Here is a 20,753-nt window from a genome sequence, read left to right on the forward strand (position 1 = left end):
CAAGGCCCAAGACAACCCGTGAACAATGCCACAGGAGATTGACTACAACATATATGACATTAATCACGCTTAACTGAAACATGCCCAAAAGAACTGAAGTTAATATTTGTTTAGTCATCCTTTGTATACAGATCTAATGATCATAAAAATTTAGCTCAGTGTAATTGAAATATCAGTATTCCTGAAAGAGAAAAAAAAAATCAATGTATAAAAGACAAGCTATGGAAATCCTTGGAACACAAGATCTTTTTAACAGAAAAGGCCAGATATATAACTTTTCCCACTAACACCCTAACTCTCAAAAGTTTCTCTTGCATTATTACTTTACATACAATTTTCCACGCATTTTGTTAACTTTGATAATGCAAATACAATGAAAACAGTTCCTGAAGTGTGGGTCTGCTTATAGGCTTAGTTAAATGTAATGAAAAAATCTTTTTAAGCACATTCAAGAATGGTGCCAATGGACTTTCAACTAAGAACTTATTAAAAAAATGCATTAAAACAGAAATAAATAGGAAGTATGCATCACAAATTATATTGTTTTTAAGTCAACAAATTTATCCCAAGTTACTCATTAAGTCTTCAGTTGGAAAAATGAATATTGTTTCAAATATGATACTACTTCAAAATTTAATGACAAAATACATCTTTCATATTTTGTGAATATTGAAAAGAAATGGAAACAGTCAGAGAGAGAGAGAGAGAGAGAGAGAGAGGGAGAGAGAGAGAGAGAGAGAGGGAGGGATGGGGAGGGAGAGAGACAGAGAGAGAGATTGTGACATTCATTAGAGCTGGGAAGAACTTAAGAGGTGCAATAGATTTTGAGCTTAGACGATGGGTGGAACAAAGAAAAGAAAGTTGTTAATGTGTGATATCAAGGAAGACAGAGCAATTCAAATGACAAAAAATGTTTAATCCTCTAGGATCTAAAGGAATGGTGATGGGTCAAGAATAAAAATGTATCAAGACACATCTAGAGCAAGTGCGCTACTAACTGAAAGAAATAAAATACAGAACAAACAAAGGAAGTTTACAGTCTGATATTGATGAACACAGTACTGAATGGAGAAGGCTATACATGTGTCTGAAAATCGAGGTGCAGTCCTTGAAGTTTACATTGAGCCTCAGTATGCAGAGGACTGAAACAGCAGCACTGTGAGGAAGTTGAAGAATTAGAACAGGCCACCATAAAGCTCAGAATCACATCTGCGCTCGGAACAACAATGCTTTGCAAAGCGATCAGCAAAGCTCCATTCGGTTTCCCCGTTGTTGCAGAAACTATATGAACAATAGTAGATTAAATCGTAAGAAATACATAAATTGGCGCCTGACCTGTACAGTGCATTTGGGGCCTTGGGTGACCAGAGATGGTGAAAAGGCAAGTGTTACATGTGCATTTGCAAGGAAAGGTGACGGGGGAAATGACTCAATTGGGAAGAGTTCAGCAATACCTGAAGCGTACAATTCCACAAGTATGTAACTAACTAATTAAACCACAAATAAACAATTCCTGATTGACTGCTTTTCAAGACAAAAATGTAATTCAAACCAGGTTCCATTATAAACAAGAATTGCCTATTCATTGTGAACACACATTCTTTCGCAAATCGCAAAAAAAATTATAAATTCACTATTTGACTTAATAGCCCTTTAAAACCTCAAACATACTCCCATTCACAAATAACCCAAACAGTTCTGATACAATATTATGGGCTGAGAAACAGAAAAGAAAAACACACCAAAAAAAGGTGGAGAGTTATTTAGCAGTTCTTTTGATGTGAGCAAAGATGACAAGATATTGTCTGTAGAGAAATGGATGATCTTTGATTCAATAGCCATTCAGGTTGTTCTAGATCTTTTGTCATATCAGAGTTTCTTTTTTAAAGAGTTTGTAAACAGTTTTTTCTTGTCTTTTCACTCAGTGATTCTTGGGACACTCCTTGTTTGTAGGCTGACGGATATCTGAAACAAACAGCAGCAGGATCAATCTGAAGACAGCTATTGAGGTGTTTTTCCTTTTCCTTGACTAGCCAAGACTAATAGTGCCACTTGCACAGTTGACAAGTAGGCGAAAGTGCGGACTGCAGATGCTGAAGATTAGAGTTGAGAGAGTGTGGTGCTGGAAAAGCACAGGTCAGGCAGCATCCAAGGAGGAACATCAACATTTGCCCAAGACATCGACTCTCCTGCACGGTTGACAAGTAACGGAGTCCAGGGTTCACCTGGCTAGCCCTACCGACGTGGGAGAGCCAGTACTGGTGATGTTTGTCCTTGTTAGTACCCTGGGCACTGCACCGAAGCAGCAAAATCTGCATCCAAGCCTGGCCAACAGACACAACCAACATTTTCATTTTGGAGACCCCTGGATGACCCAGGTGGAGTTCAGGCAGTATCTGGTGGCAACCTTTGCTCAGGACAATCTCTCTTGCTTCCCATAATATTATGCCATCCTGTACTATTATCTGGTCTCTCTGGGTCCAGAAAAGTTTCAGTTCTGGCAGTGACGGTCCTCTGGTTTCCTCCATCACCACCAGCTGTATGTTTTGCCAGGTCCAAAGACTGATATTGTCAGCTATGATTGCAAATGTGTCCAGAAAATGTAAAACTATATGGTCTCTGCATGGTAATACTACTGGTGATGTTTCTGCTAGTTGGAGGCAGCTCAATGCATCCGCACTTGCTACTTGGACTCCTGGAGAGTGCTCCAACTTGTAACTTTATGCACTTAGCCTGGAGCTGTTGGCTATACAGCCTTATCATTTTAAGGAGAACTGGCAAGGTATTGTGGTATGTTATTGTTACAAATTTACATCTAAAATATTGGTGGAACTTCCTGACTCCTAATATGACTGCCAAAGCTTCCTTCTCTATATGATCGTATTTACGCTTTGAATTAGCCAAAGTACTGGCTGCATAAGTTATTGGTGCTCCTTTCCGTTGTTGTTTGGGATCACAGTGTGCTAGCTGTTTCATCACTTCCCTAAAGGTTTGGCTACAAGGTCATTTCAATTACAGGTGTAAGAGTGCCAGGAAGGAGGCCAGGTTATTCAACTTTCCATAATAACACACCAGCCCAAGACAAGACTGGAGCTCTCGGAGCTGGGGCACGTTTGACTGCCCTCACTTTTAACTTCCACCAGGTGTAACCTGCTCTTGTGGACTCTGTAGCCCAAGTGGACAGTTGGGGGACCTGCAACTCATTTTACCTTCTTAGCTGTTTATTCCAGGCATGCATACGCTCAAGGATTATGTCCAAGTTCTAAGTGTTCTTTATTGGTCTTCCCAGTTATCAGCATGTCATTTAGGTAGGTGGAAACTTGGTGTAGACCTTGCAAAATGTTCACCATTGTCTGCAGTAAGTTGCACTGGCTGACAATAACCCAAGTGACAATCTTGTATACTGGCACAACCCTTATGGGTACTAATTGTAACATTCATCTGGGAATCCTCATTGAACCACAACTGCAAGTATGCATAGCTCATGTCCAGCTTTGTGAGGGTTAACCCCACTGCTGGCTTTGTGTATAGCTCCTCCATGTGAGGGTTTAGGTATTTATCCAGCTGCAAGAAATAGTTTACCATTTGTTTAACGCTCCCACAAAGGTGAACTGACCCATTGGACTTCAAAACTGATATGAGTAGTGCTGCCCATTCTGCAAACTGGATTGATTTGATGATTCATTAGCTTTCCAGCCTTCTGATCTCTGCCTCAACTTTTGCCCAAATCAAGCGGCACTGGGCAGTTTGTAGAATTGTGGAATTGCTTCCTGGTCAACATGTATGGTGGCCTTAGCTCCTTTGATAAGTCCCTTGACCTTGTGGAAATCAAAATAGGACTTCAGTCAAGCAGCCATTTTCTAATCGAGAAATGCTGCGCTAATCTAGGTGAATCTCTCTCAACCAATCTTGCCACATCAAGATTGGGTGAGTGCATTATGATAAGTGGTAACTGAACCAGCTGTTCCTTTTAAGAGATCGGAACAGAAATCGCAGTTAAGTCAGTAAAGGTTCCTTGTACAGGTTCTCAGTCTAGCCAAGGTCTTGTGCAAACTTCAGGGTTGGAATCCAGACAAATTTTGTTAAAGACTAGTTCTTCAATCACAATAGGTCATGCCAGTACCAACCTCTGTTAGAACCAGGTAGCCATTTAACCAAACTGGTTCTGATTTGGATGTTACTAGGCAATTTAACTATTCCAAACCAGATGTATGTGGACTTTCCAGGATATGTACTCTCTTGGATACTGACTTATGAGTCCTTTTTACTCGATTTAGGCTTAGTAGGACTCTATTGCTATCTCAAGTCCACATAATTACAGCAACTACAATGGCTTGCTGGCTCAGACCTTGGAAGAAAATCATAACTGTTTGGCTGAGGCTTGGCTTTGTTTTGGGATTTTGCTCTGGGCTGATCTAGAGTCCCTCTGTTCAGGACACACCGAGAGAGGCTGTGCAATTGCCTTCAGTTAAGTAGTGTTTCCCAAGCTCAGCCGGACTGACAAAGGTGTTCCCTTCCATTGGAATACCCTGCAACTCATATGCTCCCCTTGCCAAATTTACGAATAATAAAGTCAGTTGCACAGCGTGTTTGAAGTCCAACTGGACTTCAGCTAGTAGGCACTTTTGCATGATCACATCATCAATCCCACATACTAAGCAGTCCCTCAACATCTCTTTAAGGGTTAAACCAAAGTCACAGTTGTCTTTAACCCAGTCAGAAATTCTGATAAATTCCCCTGGTTCTCAAGCTGGTGAGAGAAAACAATAGCGTTTCAGAATTAGAGACGGCTTGTGGTCATAATATTCCTTAACAAAATTTGTCAACTCTTACCAGGTTTTAGTATTTGGTGCGTCAGGAAAAGTTAGGCTCCTAATAAATGAAAAAGCTGCAAATCCACAAGCTGTCAGAATCACTTGATGCTTTTCATCTGCTCCAATGTTGTGTGCCCAGAAAAAAATAACATTCTTTCTATATACTGGACCCAGTCTTCCAGGGCAGGGTTGAATAATGCTTCCCAAGTAACAGCACGATGCGAGAGATGCTTATGCCAACTCAAAGATGACTGTTGCGAGCGAGTTTCTTTGGGAACATGCTCCCACTATCATCATCACGGAAATAACTTCAGAGGTTGGTATGCCATCACCAAGTCACTATTTATTTACACATGATCAGTCTTTGATTCTGGTCCAGCTTCCTCAGAGTCAGCTGTGTCAGAATGTATGACACGCCTATCTGGCACACAGGGCTCTCTGATTGGACCAGATTAACCACTCTAATCAGGGAACTCCTATGAGGTTCACCTCGCTGACCTTGTTACAATCACTACACCATCACTTGATGTATTTTGATCTATTTAAAAAATCATATCCTGGCAAAATACCCATCAAGAGTGGCCCAATCCTCCTTAACCTCTTGCAGAATTAAATAAAACATTTTATCTTTGGAGCTGCATTTTGCCTGTGTGTTTACTGTACAGAGATGAAGTAAAACAATGGCTTGCCAATGCAGACAATTCATGGATATAAAGTCCTTTGAAAATAATGTCCCCTATTACTATTAATCTGGTGTGTGTTTAGTAACCGTTTACTTAGAAATAAAATATTTGAAGTACCAACTAGATAGACCCTATTTTCCCTCACTTTGGATTGTGATTGGAGTATAACAGCAAAAGTACAAATCATTCCAAAAAAAGGGAGTAGAGGGAACAGAAATAAAACTCAAAATGATAATATTAAGCAGCATTTTATGACAAAAGCATGGTCAATCTCTGATGAATTATGCAAAATTTACTTCTGATTCAAATGCACTCTTTACTCACAATTTTGTGGAATTTCCAGTGTTTCCTGAGGGACCTATGCACTAATGATTAAAACATTTAATCTTAATGAAAAGGGGGTTCAGCGCTCAAATGAAATTGACAACATTTTGATCCCAAAGAACAAAAGCTCTAACGGACTACCAAAGAACTAAGAAAATCCAAGATGCAAGGAACTAAATGCATAACAGCAATAAACATTTGAAAACCTCTGAGCCAGACAGGACAGAAAAGTTAAATATGGTACAGAATAAACATTTCAGCAAGTAAAGTCAAATGACTTAAGCTGCCAAAGCCATTATTTCTTTGATGGTCCTTAGGGCAACAATGCAATATGTTCGTCCTTATATTGGACAAAATATGCATCTTCCCATGGTTTAAAGAAAAATAAAATTGATCTTCTCTCATTCATTAAAGTACTACAAATATTTTGAAAAGTCCTAACCCGAAATCAAAACCTGCACAGAATCAAATAGACCCAGCAAATTATGACAAACTGTTGAATACTGGGCACTTTCACACTTTGATATGGCTGATATTCCATACAATTATTAATATACTGTACGTCGGGACTGAGCTTGGATTACTAGCAGTTTATGATGTGACAACTGTAACACATGCAAGTCAAAGTTTCTGTACTTTTGTTAACATAGGAGAGAAGTTGCAGTCGCCTACATTTTAAGTATAAACAACTTTTCTAATCATCTTAATTCACATTTCAAAATTCACTCAAATGCAAACCTGAATGAACAGCCATTACAAAAGAACATTCACTCAAATGTATAAGTTTAAACAGATGTGCACTTATGGCTCCAGTTCAACAAACGAAACTGCCTCCTTCAATTACTTACCAGGGTATGCATTCAAAACTGGAATACAGAAAGTTTGAAGTGTAATCCCATGCAAAAGATTCTCTGCTAGTCATTAATTTGCAGCTGTCTTAATGACACTTTAATACAAGACTATAACAAAGATTTTAATGGCATAAAACCCCTCAGCAATATATTCACAACTTCAATCAGACTTGATGCAATAATCTGGCGAAACAGCCTTTTAAAAATAAATAGAACATGCAATCATCACAGACTCTTTCCATGGTGAGAAACTTAATCCATAAGTAGCTGAATCAAAGATCAGAAATATTATCAAACTTAATCAGAGTGCATGCTGAGTTAACTGGTCACAGCCAAGACAAAATGGAATTTAAGACAATTATCAGGACACCTAGATCAAGGGGAAAAGAACTTGCCAAGAATCATTTCTTATAGTAGGCTTTCTGTGTGGAGATCAGGCAAGTAGAGAGTTGGATTTGACTATGATAACACATGCATAAATTATTTGCTAGGTTGGCACTTAGTGGAGAGGTTCATACCTTACCTAAATCAGTGAGACTGCAGAAGTTTATCACATTAAAAGATTCAATTACTGTAGGAAGAATGGAAACCTGTCAAAGTCAGCTTAAGAAAAAAAAATCATTTGATTAACAGTTTGTGATTATTGAAAATGTCAGTGGGAAGTTAAAACTATAATAAACAAGTTTTCAAATGCAACAGCATGATGTCATTTACCCACTGTTGTCATATGCCGTATGTTCCTTTTCCAACTGATTATATTAACTACTGCAACTTTTGCAAACTAAAAGATGTAGCAGTAGCAAATTAGATCACCTGTATGCTGAATCTTTAAAATATCTATCTGCTTTGGGATATATGTTTTTTTAAAAAAAAAACAGATACATGGTTCTGCAACATCACTGGTATTAAGGAACTTTACTACTACAACAGGGATTCACTTTTGCCACTGACCTCCCAGGTTATGAACTGCAAAGGAAATACTCGCAGCTGAGATTTTTTTTCCCCCTCCAACCCAAATTTGGAACAGTTGGCTACTTCATACAGCAAGTGTCAAATCTTGATATACAATGCGCTATTTTGTTGGGCTTTAAAGTACAGATCAGGCAGCCAATGCTAATGCTTCTACTGTGGATGCTGCAAGTTTATTTTCGTATTTTCTATTAGAATGAGAAAGTCATGGTTGACACACAAGTAGAAGAATTCCATTTGAGCTTTGCTTTTCAATGTCTTATAGACAGAGGTTGACTGTCAACATTATGTGATTGCACCGAACTCTAGCATGAAATAACTCAAGTCTAATTTTATCATTTGTGTAAGTTAACAATAGAGTTGATTCAGATCACAAACACGGCTTACATTGAATTTACGTACTAGTGTAGTGGGTCTCTTCTGTCATTCAGAGGGGAACACTCATTCTGGGAAACCATCGCTGTACTCCCTCCACAGCCAGCACATCATTCCACAGACACAGAGAGCCCAAGCTGCGCACACAATACTCCAGGGTGTGGTCTCACCCTGTATAACTGCAGCAAGACATCTCTGCTCCTGGACTGGTCTGGCAGATGGAGTAGAATGTTGGTAAATGTGAGGCTATCCAGTTTGGAAGCAAAAATAATAGGGCAGGGTATTATTTAAATTGTGAAAGACTGCAGTGTTGTTGTGCAGGCAAACTTAGGAGTGCTCATATGTGAATTGCTAAAAGTTGATTTGCAGGTGCAATAGGTAATCAGGAAGGCAAATGGAATATTGGCTTCCATTGCTCGAGGGACTGAATTTAAGAGGGAGATTCTGCTCTCCTTACTGGAGGAGGATGTACTGGTTTTGGAGGCAGTGCAGAGGACATTAACCAGGCTGATTCTGGAGATGAGGGAGTTACCCTTTGAGGAGAGATTTATTCACCTAGGACTGTATTTGCTGGAATTTAGAAGAATGAGATGGGGATCTTATAGAAAGATAAAATTATGAAAGGTATGGATAAGATAGAGGCAGGAAAGTTGTTTCTGCTGGTAGGTGAGACTAGGATTAGGGGACAGTAGATTTAGGACAGAGGCGAGGAGGAACTGCTTTTCCCAGAGAGTAGTAAATCTATGGAATTTTCCATCCAACGAAGCAGCTTCAGTAAATATATTCAAGACACAGTTGGATGGGTTTTTGCATGGAAGGGAATTTAAGGGTTACGCAGATAATGCAAGTATGAGGAGCTGAGACAATGAATAGATTAGCCATGACCTTAAATGAATGGCAGAGCAGGCTTGACTGGCCAAATGGCCTACCCCTGCTTCAATTGTGATGAAACTATGAGTAACATTAGGAAGGTATTTCAGTGCTAGTACATCCCAGCAACTGGTTGAGCAAATTAAACACTACATTCCTTCAGTTGTTCGTACCAGGCACAGCCAACAATATGTGAAAAACCCAAACTGAGACTTCTATTGTTAAATATACTTTTGAAATTGGGCAGCACTTGCTGAGAGTGCCAAGTATATATAAACAACCAATTTAAGATGATGACTCAAGCTTAGAACATTGTTCACTTATGTTTAATGGAAGCACTTGTTCATTTGCAGGCACATTTCTTTCCGCGAACAAAAAGGAACAGTTTAAACCTTGTGCCTTTTTGAATCACCAGGGAGCTTCGGAAGCTAAAATTACATATTGCTTTCTCTCTAGTTATGGTGTGCCAGCATCATATAGATTAATTCTATAGTACAAACTGATTTTTATAAATTTATTTGCTAACGGGATGTGGGCAATTACTGCACTTCATTAATTGAATAAGGGTAGTTGAGAGTCAATCATGTTTCTGTTGGTCTGAAGTCACATGTAGGACCAGGTAAAGACAGCCAATTTACTTCCCTAAAGGGCATTAGCAAACCAGACATCTTTTAATAATAGGCATGAGGCTAGCTTTTCCTTACAGATTGTTATTGAACTCAAATTTCACCATCCTCTATGATGTGATTCAAATCCATGCCCACAGGACATTAGCCTGGGGTTCTGGATTACCAATCCTGTGACTCTAATCCACTACACAATCACCTACCCATAAAGTGATTGTTTGAAATTTGGCAGTGTTTGTCCTATGAGTGAAAGTTGAAAAGTTGCAGTCAATTTGTCACCTTTTATAGCAACACAAGCTCTGCAGTATCAAACAACTATAGGTACATTGATACAAATTTTGACCATACTGAGATACTGTTACTCTATTGGAACCTCCCTCTTTTTGGATGAGACATAAACTCATGCAAGTATAAATTACAATAACAATTTGAACAGCAGGGGAGCAAGCCCAGTGGCCTGATCAAAACCCAATTTGCAATCAACATTACAAAACCCTATTTAATCATCATCACTTGCTGTCTGTGGATCCTGGTGTGTTCAAATCAGATGAAGGGTTTCCTAGTCATGGTGTGATAATCAATTAAATATTTCTGAAATTTAGTCGAAGTTTTGGGGTGTGCTAAGGTTGTGAAACAAGCAAAATAAATGTAGTTGTTTTTTTTAAAATTTGGCTGGTTTTTTTCCCCAAAAAATTCTAGATATTTTCATAATTAAATGTGGATACACATATTTACCATAGACAAGATTGTTAGGAAATATGTAGATTAATGACTGGGAAAAGAACTATAAGAAATCAAAATGTTTCCTGCCACAATTTGGCGATGAATATCTTGGTGTACAAACACAGAGGTGGTAGCTATAAAAAAAAAAGTGACTAAAGGCAGCTAGCAAGATGACTGTGAAGAGTTATTGTTAAGAGCAGAACATATAGATATTTATGGCCACAGCGCAGTGAGCCATTTACCACATTAATAGTGACATTAGAAATTAATAATATTTCACCAACTGTTTACTTCAAAAATGGTGAACTTCACAACCACATGGGTAGATCAAAACCATTATTACGAGTGGTTAAAAACCTTATAGCAACACGCTATGACCAATATCCTATAACAGACATTGGTTAGCCACTGTTGGAATAATGTGTGTAATTCTGATCTTACTATCGGAAAGATGTTGTGAAACTTGAAAGGGTTCAGAAAAGATTTACAAGGATGTTGCAAGGGTTGGAGGATTTGAGCTATAGGGAGAGGCTGAATAGGCTGGAGCTGTTTTCCCTGGAGCGTCGGAGGCTGAGGGATGACCTTATAGAGGTTCATAAATTTATGAGGGGCATGGATAGGGTAAATAGACAAGGTCTTTTCCCCAGGGTGGGGGAGCCCAAAATTAGAGGGCATAGGTTTAAGATGAGAGGGGAAAGATTTAAAAAGGGATCTAAGGGGCAACTTTTTCACACAGAGGGTGATGAGTGTATAGAATGAGCTGCCGGAGGAAGTGGTGCTGGTACAATTACACCATTTAAAATGGCATCTGGATGGGTTTATGAATAGTAAGTGTTGAGGGGGATGGGGCCTAACGCTGGCAAGTGGGACGAGAGCAGGATAGGATATGTGGCCGGCATAGACAAGTTGGACCGAAGGGTCTGTATCCGTGTTGAACATCTGAGTCTAAAAGCATTAGTGCAAAACAATAATTTTCTATTTTTTTTGTGTTCAGACGTATCGTCACATGCACCAAATATAAAGTAAATCTGGATGCAGACAGTCAGCAGAAATAAAAGGAAAATCCGATGCTTCTTTTAAAAAGTTAGCATAGATATGGAAGGAAGAATATCATCTCAAACCCACAAACTGCCAGATTTGTAGTATTTAATTTTATATTCATCATGCTGGTATTTAAAAACTTACAACCTCACATTTAAGTTCAATGCCATAACCACTCCAAATGTCAGACAAGAGATGCATTTGCTGGATTTTATAATATAGATTATACTTTTGCCATTGGACAGAAGACAAGTTGTATTGGTAGTGACAGCCCAAGTCAAGAGAAAATTTGTTCCAAATTAACAAGATCAAGTTCAAACGAACCAAGCAGCATTGCCTTTTCAGTTGACAGTAAGCATAAAAACAAAAAGGTTTCCTTTTCTAAACAGCTGAGTTCCCCACCACCCGCTTAAAACTGTTGTGAATAATGGGGATAAAAGCTCACTAATTTCTTCAGAATAAGACAGGGTTAAAAGTATCAATAAATTTGGAAAGTTTAATTCTTGTAAGCTGGAAGGTGAAGAACAGACAAACTAAGTCATGAAATTTATGAATACTGAAAGGGAAAAACCATTTTTAGACATTGAGGTGGAGAGAATTATGCCAAAGAAAAGGACTTTCTGGAGGCTGAATGACTCTTTTGAAAAGACTTTGCTTTCTTCCTACAGATGCTAACATGCCTGAAGTTCTCCAGGTAAGTTTTTACTTTGTCAAATATCTTTACAATGGTTCCCCCTTTAATAATTCTGCAAATCTTGCTCAGCAGAACAACTAGAACAGTGATAGTAACTGGTCCACAATTCTTCCTAACTGCAAAATTTTCTTCTGCTAGCTATTCTTCCGTGGCTTGCTACTTCCTGTCCAAGTGCACAAATGTAAAATTTAGTTATACATTCTACTAATGCGCAAGAATCAACCTTTGACCTTTTACACACCGTTCAAATGGAAAATTTCACCAATTTGATCACCTGTGGGGGGGGGGGGGGGGGGGTCAAGAACTAGAGGGCATAAGTTTACAGTGAGAAAGCAAAGATTCTTTTTTTAAAAAAAAGAGACCTCAGGGGCAACTTTTTCACAGAGGGTGGTAAGTGTACGGAATGAGCTACCAGAGGAAGTGGTGGAGGCTGGTACAATTGCAACATTTAAAAAGCATCTGGATAGGTATATGAATAGGAAGGGTTGAGGGGGATATGGGTCAGGTGCTGGCAGGTGAGACTAGATTGGGTTGGGATAGCTGATTGGTATGGACGAGTTGGACTGAAGGGTCTGTTTCTGTGCTGTACATCTCTATGACCTATGCAAGACACAAAAATATGGCAATTCTTCAATCTTACTTATATTTTTAAAAACGGACCATGTCCAGATGCACTGGAGGACGTTCAATTAATTCACTTAACATCTCAAAACAGGATAAGCCAGGGGTCTGCTGATTACTGGTTATCTAATAGCTAAAACCACTGATTTAAAAAAGATGAGTGCGCCATTTTGAAGGGCAATATTTCTTAGTCAGGATTTCCTGATGCACAGGGTACCTTTATATCATTTGCCTGGACAATTACAGCTTGCAGAGAACAACACTGAACACTCCGAATGGTGCCTTTCAAAACTGCAAAAACAGTAACTCCATGTGGATCTCAATGGGGATATTCATCAGGATGGTGGGAAGCAGAGAGGGGAACTTGCAGGTGGCTGTATAGTCCCCATTCATTTTCTGGAATTGTCCTATGTGGTAAAAGTCACAAATTTAGCATGTGCTATTCAAGAAAGATTTGGGAGTGCTGCAGAGCATTAACGTCGATAGTCTAATGCAGTCCTCTCCGTGCAGTTGGTGAAGGAATGGATATTAAAGTGATGAAAAAGGTGTTAATTAAGTGGGTTGCACTGTTTTGGATATGATAGGCTTCCAGAGTTTTGCCAGAACAGCACTTATTGAAGCAAACAGAGTATTCCATCACACTTGTGATTTGTCAATCACGGACAGGCTTTGTGAAATCAGGAGATGAATGACTTGAAACAAGACAACCCAGCACGACGTATTCAGTAGGTTGTGACACTTGAGAATGTGAAAGAAACTACAAATGTGAGGTCTTTCTTAAAAGGTAACAGCAAATTTTCTTCCTACCCAATGCCAGCACACAATCTTATTTAAATTTGGCTTTCCACTTAGCAGAAAAGACAGTAAACAAATTCATCCAAACAGCAACAGTTACACAACAAATTAGCTGCAATAGACTGCAAAAGAAGTTGTATATAACAAAATTACTGGAAGATTTATTAAGATTGTAACATTGTACACCACCTCAGCTTTGCTCTCAGATTAGAATCATCAAGAATACCTGAATACTTGACTTTTGTTACCTTCCACAGTAATGCACTGAAAACAGTTTTTTAAACAATGAACTTATGAATTATCATAAGTGAACTGAATAAGTTGAGAAATATTTAAAAAGCACAATAATTTCACCTTAGTCAATGTCAATTTCTATTAAACTCACTTCCATTAATGTTTCTATGCTTCACAGTGGTTAAGCAGTAAATAATGTATTGTTACAAGTTAGCAATAAAGTCATACAAATGTCAAACTTGTTCTTCAGAAAAAAAAGTGCTCATAAAGTTTTCATCTTTCAATTCAAATACTAGCTGAACAGTCCACATAAAATAGATTGCAAAGTCAGAGAAGTATCTAGCTCAGAAATCATATTACATTAAATGCATAAAAACAAATTCTAGGATTTTTGAGAAGATTTATAGCTCGGGTTGTAAGTTTGCTTGCTGACCTGGTAGGTTTATTGTCAGACAAGGTGTCACCATGCTCAGTAACATCGGTGAGCCTCCAGTGAAACACTGGTGTTTTTTCTCACTTTCTATTTGTGTTTTGGTCTGTTACGGTGGGTGATATCATTTCTGGCTTTTTTCCTCAGAGTTTGGTAAATGGGGTCCAAATCGATGTGTTTATTGATGAAGTGCCAGTTTGAATGCCATGTTTCTAGAACTTCCCATGTGTCTTTGTTTAGCTTGTCTTAGGATGGATGTGTTGTTCCAGTCGAAGTGGTATCCTTCTTAGTCTGTATGTAAGGGTACTAGTGATAGCTGGTCATGTCTTTTGGTGGTTAGTTTTCTGCCTGTCAGTCTAATGTAGTATTTGTTGCAGTCCTTGCAAGATATTTCTATATGACATTCTTTTGCTGGTTGTTGGTACAGGGGCCTTTAGGTTCATCAGTAGCAGTTTCAGTGTGTTGATAAGATTTGTGGGCTACCATGATGCCAAGGGAACAGAGTAGCTTGATCGTCATCTCAGAGATGTCTTTGATGTACGGTTGTGCGGGTAGAGTCTCTGAGTGTGTTGTCTCTTCTTGTTTTGGTTTGTGGACAGTGTTTATTGCGTATCCGTTGTATAGGTATTTTTCTTCTACTGCTCATAATTCCTGGGTGCTGCAATGTGTTGTAGCCCGTTTAAATAATGTCCTGATGTAGCTCCGTTTGTGGGTGTTGGGATGATTGCTCCTGTAGTTGAGCATTCAGGGAAGCAACACAGAGCAGATAGTGGAAAGGGAGGTCTGCAGATGCTGGAGATCAGAGTCGAGAATGTGGTGCTGGAAAAGCAGCATCCAAGGAACAGAATTGATGTTTCGGGCATAAGCCCTTTTCTGATGAAGGGCTTATGCTCGAAATGTCGATTCTCATGCTGGTCGGATGCTGCCTGACGTGCTGTGCTTTTCCAGCACCACATTCTCAACACAGAACAGATACTCAACGACAGGAGCAATCATCCCAAGACCCACAAATGGAGCTGCATCAGGCCATTATTTAAATGGGCCACAACATAGCGCAGCACCCAGGAACAATGGACAGAAGAAAAATTCCTATACAACATATTTTAGAACAATGGGCACCCAATAAGCACAGTCTGCTGATTCTGAAACAACAAACTCAAACAAGACACAACACACCCACATGACCATACAAAGACATCTCGTAGACGAGGACCAGACTACTCTGACCCCTTGGCATCATGGTACCCCCCAAACCTACCAACACACAAACTGCTACTGATGAACCTCAAGGACGCTGTACCAACAGCCAGCAAAATGAATGTCATATATAAAATACCCTAAAAAGGACAGTAACAAACATTACATTGGACAAACAAGCAGGAAACTAGCTACCAGCATACACTAGCACCAAGTAGCCACCAAAAGACATAACCAACTATGCGTATGCTAACACAGACGAAGGAGGACATAACTTCAACTGGGACAACACATCCAACTAGGACAGGCTAAGCCAGGACACGCACGCGAATTCCTAGAGGCCTGGATTTCAAACTGGCACTCCATCAATAAACACAGATTTGGACCCTATTTACCAACCTCAAAAAGAACCGGAAGTGATATCACCCAACGTAACAGAGCAAGACACATAAATATAAAGTGGGAAAGAACACCAGCGCTCCACTGGAGGCTCATTGATTATGTTACCGAGCATGATGACCAAACATCTAAAGAACAAACCTACCAGCTCAGCAAGCAAACTTACAACCACAAATTTGAGGAAGCAATTTATTAACAGTAATTTGTTCCGAGGTGCAGAGACATAAGTTAGTGATACAACTTTTGAGATTTACTATATCCAAACTCTCATTGAATTACTGCTTGGGGATTTCTGTACAGTATTGCTGATCATATGGAGTAATCATAGGTTATGTAAATCAGACTTTTTATGTGGGCTTTCAACTGATGCAATGAGTTACAACTATATATCTATTTTTAGTGATTTCTTACATTTTCCTCTTTGCCCATTACCATCAACAATAAGTAAATTATAGTATGATTAATTTCACTATTTCAAACAATGCATTCTAACTAAAATAACATCTTGTACGTCAGCACATTATCCAGTGCATGGCCACTCATCTTGCTTTTAACAACAGATTCAAACAGATCCGCAAGTTTAAAAAAAATGCATCGTAGATTTTGTTAATTTTCTTAAAGTTGTAGAAAGATCTGAAGCCTCCAATTTAAAACTATGCTTATGATGCAATATCTACCCTGCTGCAGAAAATTCTCTCTTAGTATTGTAACTTAAGTGGAATCCCACTGCTTTTGAATGAATTAATTTAGATTATCAGCTATGCATACAGGGAATAAAATGCTAAAATTACCTTAGATAATTAGGTGATTATACAACATTTGCAATAAAGCATGTTCACTGTTTTTGATGGCATTAACAGAGAGCTGCCTTATGATCAGCCTATTTGAAATATTGGACATATTTATTTGAGCACAAAAGTGCATTTGTGAAAATAGCCGCCGGCGAATAAGCGACCTTGCAGCAAAAATCTCAAACGACAAATCTATAAGATAGCCGCTTCAAAACGCTCGGCTTTCAAAATATCGTGCGGATGAAAGCGCCAGAAATTCCAAACGAGGCTATGAACACACTGAAAGCATTTGCAGCTCGACGTTTGTTCCGAGTAGCTCCCGGGAACACTGTACCTATTTTTAGCATTCCCCCCTTGGGACTGGATAAGTAGATGAGACTGGGCAGGTCACATTTCGGTTCAAATCATTTCCCCTTCCTCCTGCAACACCAAGGCCCGGTCCTGAGTCCAAGGGCGGCACACCACATCTGCGGCAGCAAGTTTCATCCTGCCCGGTGCTTGGACACAAGAGGGGAAAACCTCGGGGGTCTGTGTAGACTCTGTCAGCAGGTACAGCCCCCAGAGCACACTGAATGGGATCACAGGATGTGAGTGTGTTAGAGAGAGAGAGATGACCGGTGTGGACACGACCGCCTTCTCTCCGGGATGTAAAAACGAGGACACAGACATCACACTCCCCCCGCCCGAGGGGGTGGGGAAAGGTGAAGGGCTAATCTCTGTGCAATCCCCTCCCTCCTGACCCAGCCCCCTCACCCCCACAGGGCCCAGGGCCAAGCCGGCGCCGCTCACCTTCAGCCACATCCTCGTCCACGGCACCTTTCACCTGGGAGAAACACCACTGCAGGTCGTTAGCGCCGCCGCCGCCGACTACACCGAGTCCTGTAAAGTAAACCAAACGGAAATCATTAAAGAAGCAGCAGCAGGAGGAGGAGGAGAAGGAGGCGGCCGGGGAGTGGGAGGATCCGAACATTCCCGCCCGCCGGGATACCACTTCCTGGGGAAAGGAGACATGAGGCCTCCATCCCTTACCCTCACCACCCCACTCACCCGCCATGCCTTCCTAATGAAGGCGGTTGCACTTGCCGGCCCTCACCCCCGGGGCCGAGGCGAGCGGGGGCCCTGATCCGCCCAGCGAATCTCAGCCGCGTCCAACCGTCAGCGGGAGGCCAAGATGGCGGACATGGCGAGGCAGCATGGTGCCGCGACGTCACGGGACGCGCTCGTCATCGTCGCCGCGAGAGCGCGCACGCACGCGCTGCCAGCTCCTGAAAGGGGCAGCGTCAGAGGACACAGGCTGTACGCTTGGCGCAGTGTGCTGCCAGTCCCTTAAAGGGGCAGCACCACAGTGCACTGCAGGCTACTTAAAGGGGTAACATAAGAGTGTGCAGGAATTATGTGTTGCAAGCCCTTAATGGCAGCATCAGAGCAATAGGCACAAGGGCAGCGTATGCTGCATTGTATGCTGCAAACTCCTGGGGGTGCAGTGTCAGAGTGCACAGGAGGCACTTCCAAAAGCCCCGTGAAGTGGTAGCATCAGACTGAGGGGGCACCCATGCAGACAGCACTTACAGTATCTTGCATGCAGCCAACTTTAGGCTGCTTGGCAATGAGAACGCAATCTGTTCTTAACTGTATTGAATACTGCCAATTCACTTCTCATGAGGCAGAACTTAGAGCATTCGGTGCAGATGGCCTTTAAAGGACAGCTTTAGTAAGTGGACAGACGGGCAATGCTTTACTGTAACAGAAACAGAAAAAGCTGGAGAAACTATATTTGGCAGTGTCAGCAGAAAGAGAAATAGAGTTAACATTTTGTGATGATGCTGCTAATTTAACAAGTTTAAATTGTCTTGGGTCTTTTTTCAGAGGGTCCATAAATGCAGAGACACCATTGTCTGGTTTGAATGGGTTTTAGGACCAATTTGATTAGAGCTAACATAGTGAATTAGGCAGAAGGTTGTCAAGTTTCAGGACAAAACTTGTGTAATGAAAGGGGAGTGGCTAGGTCTCCCAGCTCAGCTTAACTGGGAGTTGGTTTGATATTAATGGTCTGGCAGTTCCATGCTGATCCTCTCTCTCTGGATCTCTCCAAGAACCTGTGTTTGATTTTACCTTTTTGTTTGGGAATGGTGCAAGTATTTGGAACAGCATCATTAAGTTGAGATAGAGTCAATTGTGTTTTTAAATAGTTATGTTATTCTAAATTCAGTTTTCTTTTGTTCATGTGTAAATAAATAGTTTTTTTAAAACAGAGTGGTTGAGCCAGTTGCATCACTCCTGGAATATCCACAATGCACCTACTCGAAACAACTAGAAAAGTTAAGGTCTGGGCTACCTTCTTGAAATGTTTTGAGGGGATCTGGCCTGGTCCACAACAATTTCAAGTCTGATATGATTCAGAACTGCACTTTCTGCATTGAACTGCCAGACTCTTAAAAGAGCAGCTTTAGGACAATTGGCACACAGGCAGCACACAAATCACTGCACTCTGCAAGTCTCTTTACGGATTACTTTGTTGAATGCAGAGAACCATTATTGTACACTATAGACTTTCCGAATTTCAAGGCAGTTTTCTTATTACTTTAAAATATCAAGGACCCAAAACCACAGTTTTTTTGAGCTGTGGATAATGTTGTTGCAAGTAAGGAACTATGTTAATGTATCAGAATAAAGTGGACTGTATCCAAAACTAGGAGATAGTGAGGACTGCAGATGCTGGAGATTCAGAGTTGAAAAGCATGGTGCTGGAAAAGCAGGTCAGGCAGCATCCAAAGAGCAGAGGAGTCAACATTTCAGGCATAAGCCCTTCATCAGAAATATATAAAATCTTGTAGCAATGGGAAGGTGAAGAATCAACTTTTGACAAGTGTAAGAAAAGTAGCCATCATCCCACCCTCCTATTAGAAAGAGACATGACTGTAGTGGTTTGATCTGGGAGTCACTTCAGTCAAGGTTAAGAGGTTAGAACCTGCATGGTAATGTCAGTTTAATGCAAGAATTGAATCCATATTGATGTTGGTATTACCATGCAGCCATCCAGTCTACTGGGCAAACCTTCAGAATCTAGAAAAAAATCCCTGTCTTTATGGATAGCATATGTGGGACAGCAGTAGAATGGTTGGAGTTGAGGTAATATGAATATTAATCCCTTTCAGAACTATTAACTTATGTAACTAAGGGCATTTGAAGGATATTATTCAGCTAGAAGACAGAAACAGGAATATACTACGGTGAACAAAGAAATGGCAGAAGAATTGAATTGGTACTTCAGATCAGTGTTCACTGGGGAAGACACAAGCAATCTCCCTGAGGTAACAATGGCTGAAGCACCTGAACTTAAGGGAATTTATATTTTCCAGGAATTGGTGTTGCAGAGACTGTTAGGTCTGAAGGTTGATAAGTCTCCGGGCCCTGCTGGTCTACATCGCACGGTACTGAAAGGGGTAGCTCAAGAAATTGTGGATGCGTTGGTGATTATTTTCCAGACTTTGATAGATTCGGGATGAGTTCCTGCGGATTGGCTAATGTTATACCACTTTTTAAGAAAGGTGGGAGAGAGAAAGCAGGAAATTATAGACCAGTTAGTCTGACCTCAGTGGTGGGAAAGATGCTGGAGTCTATTATAAAGGATGAAATTACGACACATCTGGATAGTAGTAACAGGATAGGTCAGAGTCAGCATGGATTTATGAAGGGGAAATCATGTTGACTAATCTTCAGGAATTTTTTGAGGATGTAACTCTGAAGATGGACGAGGGAGATCCAGTAGATGTAGTGTACTTGGACTTTCAGAAAGCTTTTGATAAAGTCCCACATAGGAGGTTAGTGAGCAAAATTAGGGCACATGGTATTGGGGGCAAAGTACTAACTTGGATTAAAAGTTGGTTGGCTGACAGGAAACAAAGAGTAGTGATAAATGGCTCCATTTTGGAATGGCAGGCAGTGACCGGTGGGGTACCGCAGGGATCAGTACTGGGACCGCAGCTTTTTACAATATATATTAATGATATAGAAGATGGTATTAGTAATAACATTAGCAAATTTGCTGATGATACTAAGCTGAGTGGCAGGGTGAAATGTGAGGAAGATGTTAGGAGATTACAGGGTGAGCTGGACAGGTTAGGTGAGTGGTCAGATGCATGGCAGATGCAGTTTAATGTGGATAATTGTATGGTTATCCACTTTGGTGGCAAGAACAGGAAGGCAGATTACTACCTAAATAGAATCAATTTAGGTAAAGGGGCAGTACAAAGAGATCTGGGTCTTCTTGTACACCAGTCAGTGAAGGTAAGCATGCAGGTACAGCAGGTAGTGAA

General features: G+C 40.4%; 1 protein-coding gene across 2 annotated transcripts in view; it reads right to left on the minus strand.

Annotated features, from left to right (window-relative positions):
* The window catches only part of ppp2r2d (protein phosphatase 2, regulatory subunit B, delta), a 64,756-nt gene extending 47,113 nt beyond the window's left edge, over nucleotides 1-17,643 (minus strand). Inside the window, exons 1-2 of one of the 2 annotated variants that reach the window (XM_060841948.1) lie at nucleotides 17,485-17,643; nucleotides 17,227-17,316 (exon numbers count right to left, since the gene is read on the minus strand). In XM_060841948.1, coding sequence (XP_060697931.1) covers nucleotides 17,227-17,316; nucleotides 17,485-17,491 — 97 coding nt within the window. In that variant the 5' untranslated portion in view covers nucleotides 17,492-17,643. Of the gene's footprint in view, nucleotides 1-17,226; nucleotides 17,317-17,484 lie in introns of those variants that run through there. The other variant, XM_060841951.1, reaches the window with a different exon arrangement.
* Between the last annotated feature and the right edge of the window lie 3,110 nt (nucleotides 17,644-20,753).

This window comes from Hemiscyllium ocellatum, chromosome 22 (assembly GCF_020745735.1).
Source record: "Hemiscyllium ocellatum isolate sHemOce1 chromosome 22, sHemOce1.pat.X.cur, whole genome shotgun sequence".
Taxonomy (NCBI): Eukaryota; Metazoa; Chordata; class Chondrichthyes; order Orectolobiformes; family Hemiscylliidae; genus Hemiscyllium; species Hemiscyllium ocellatum.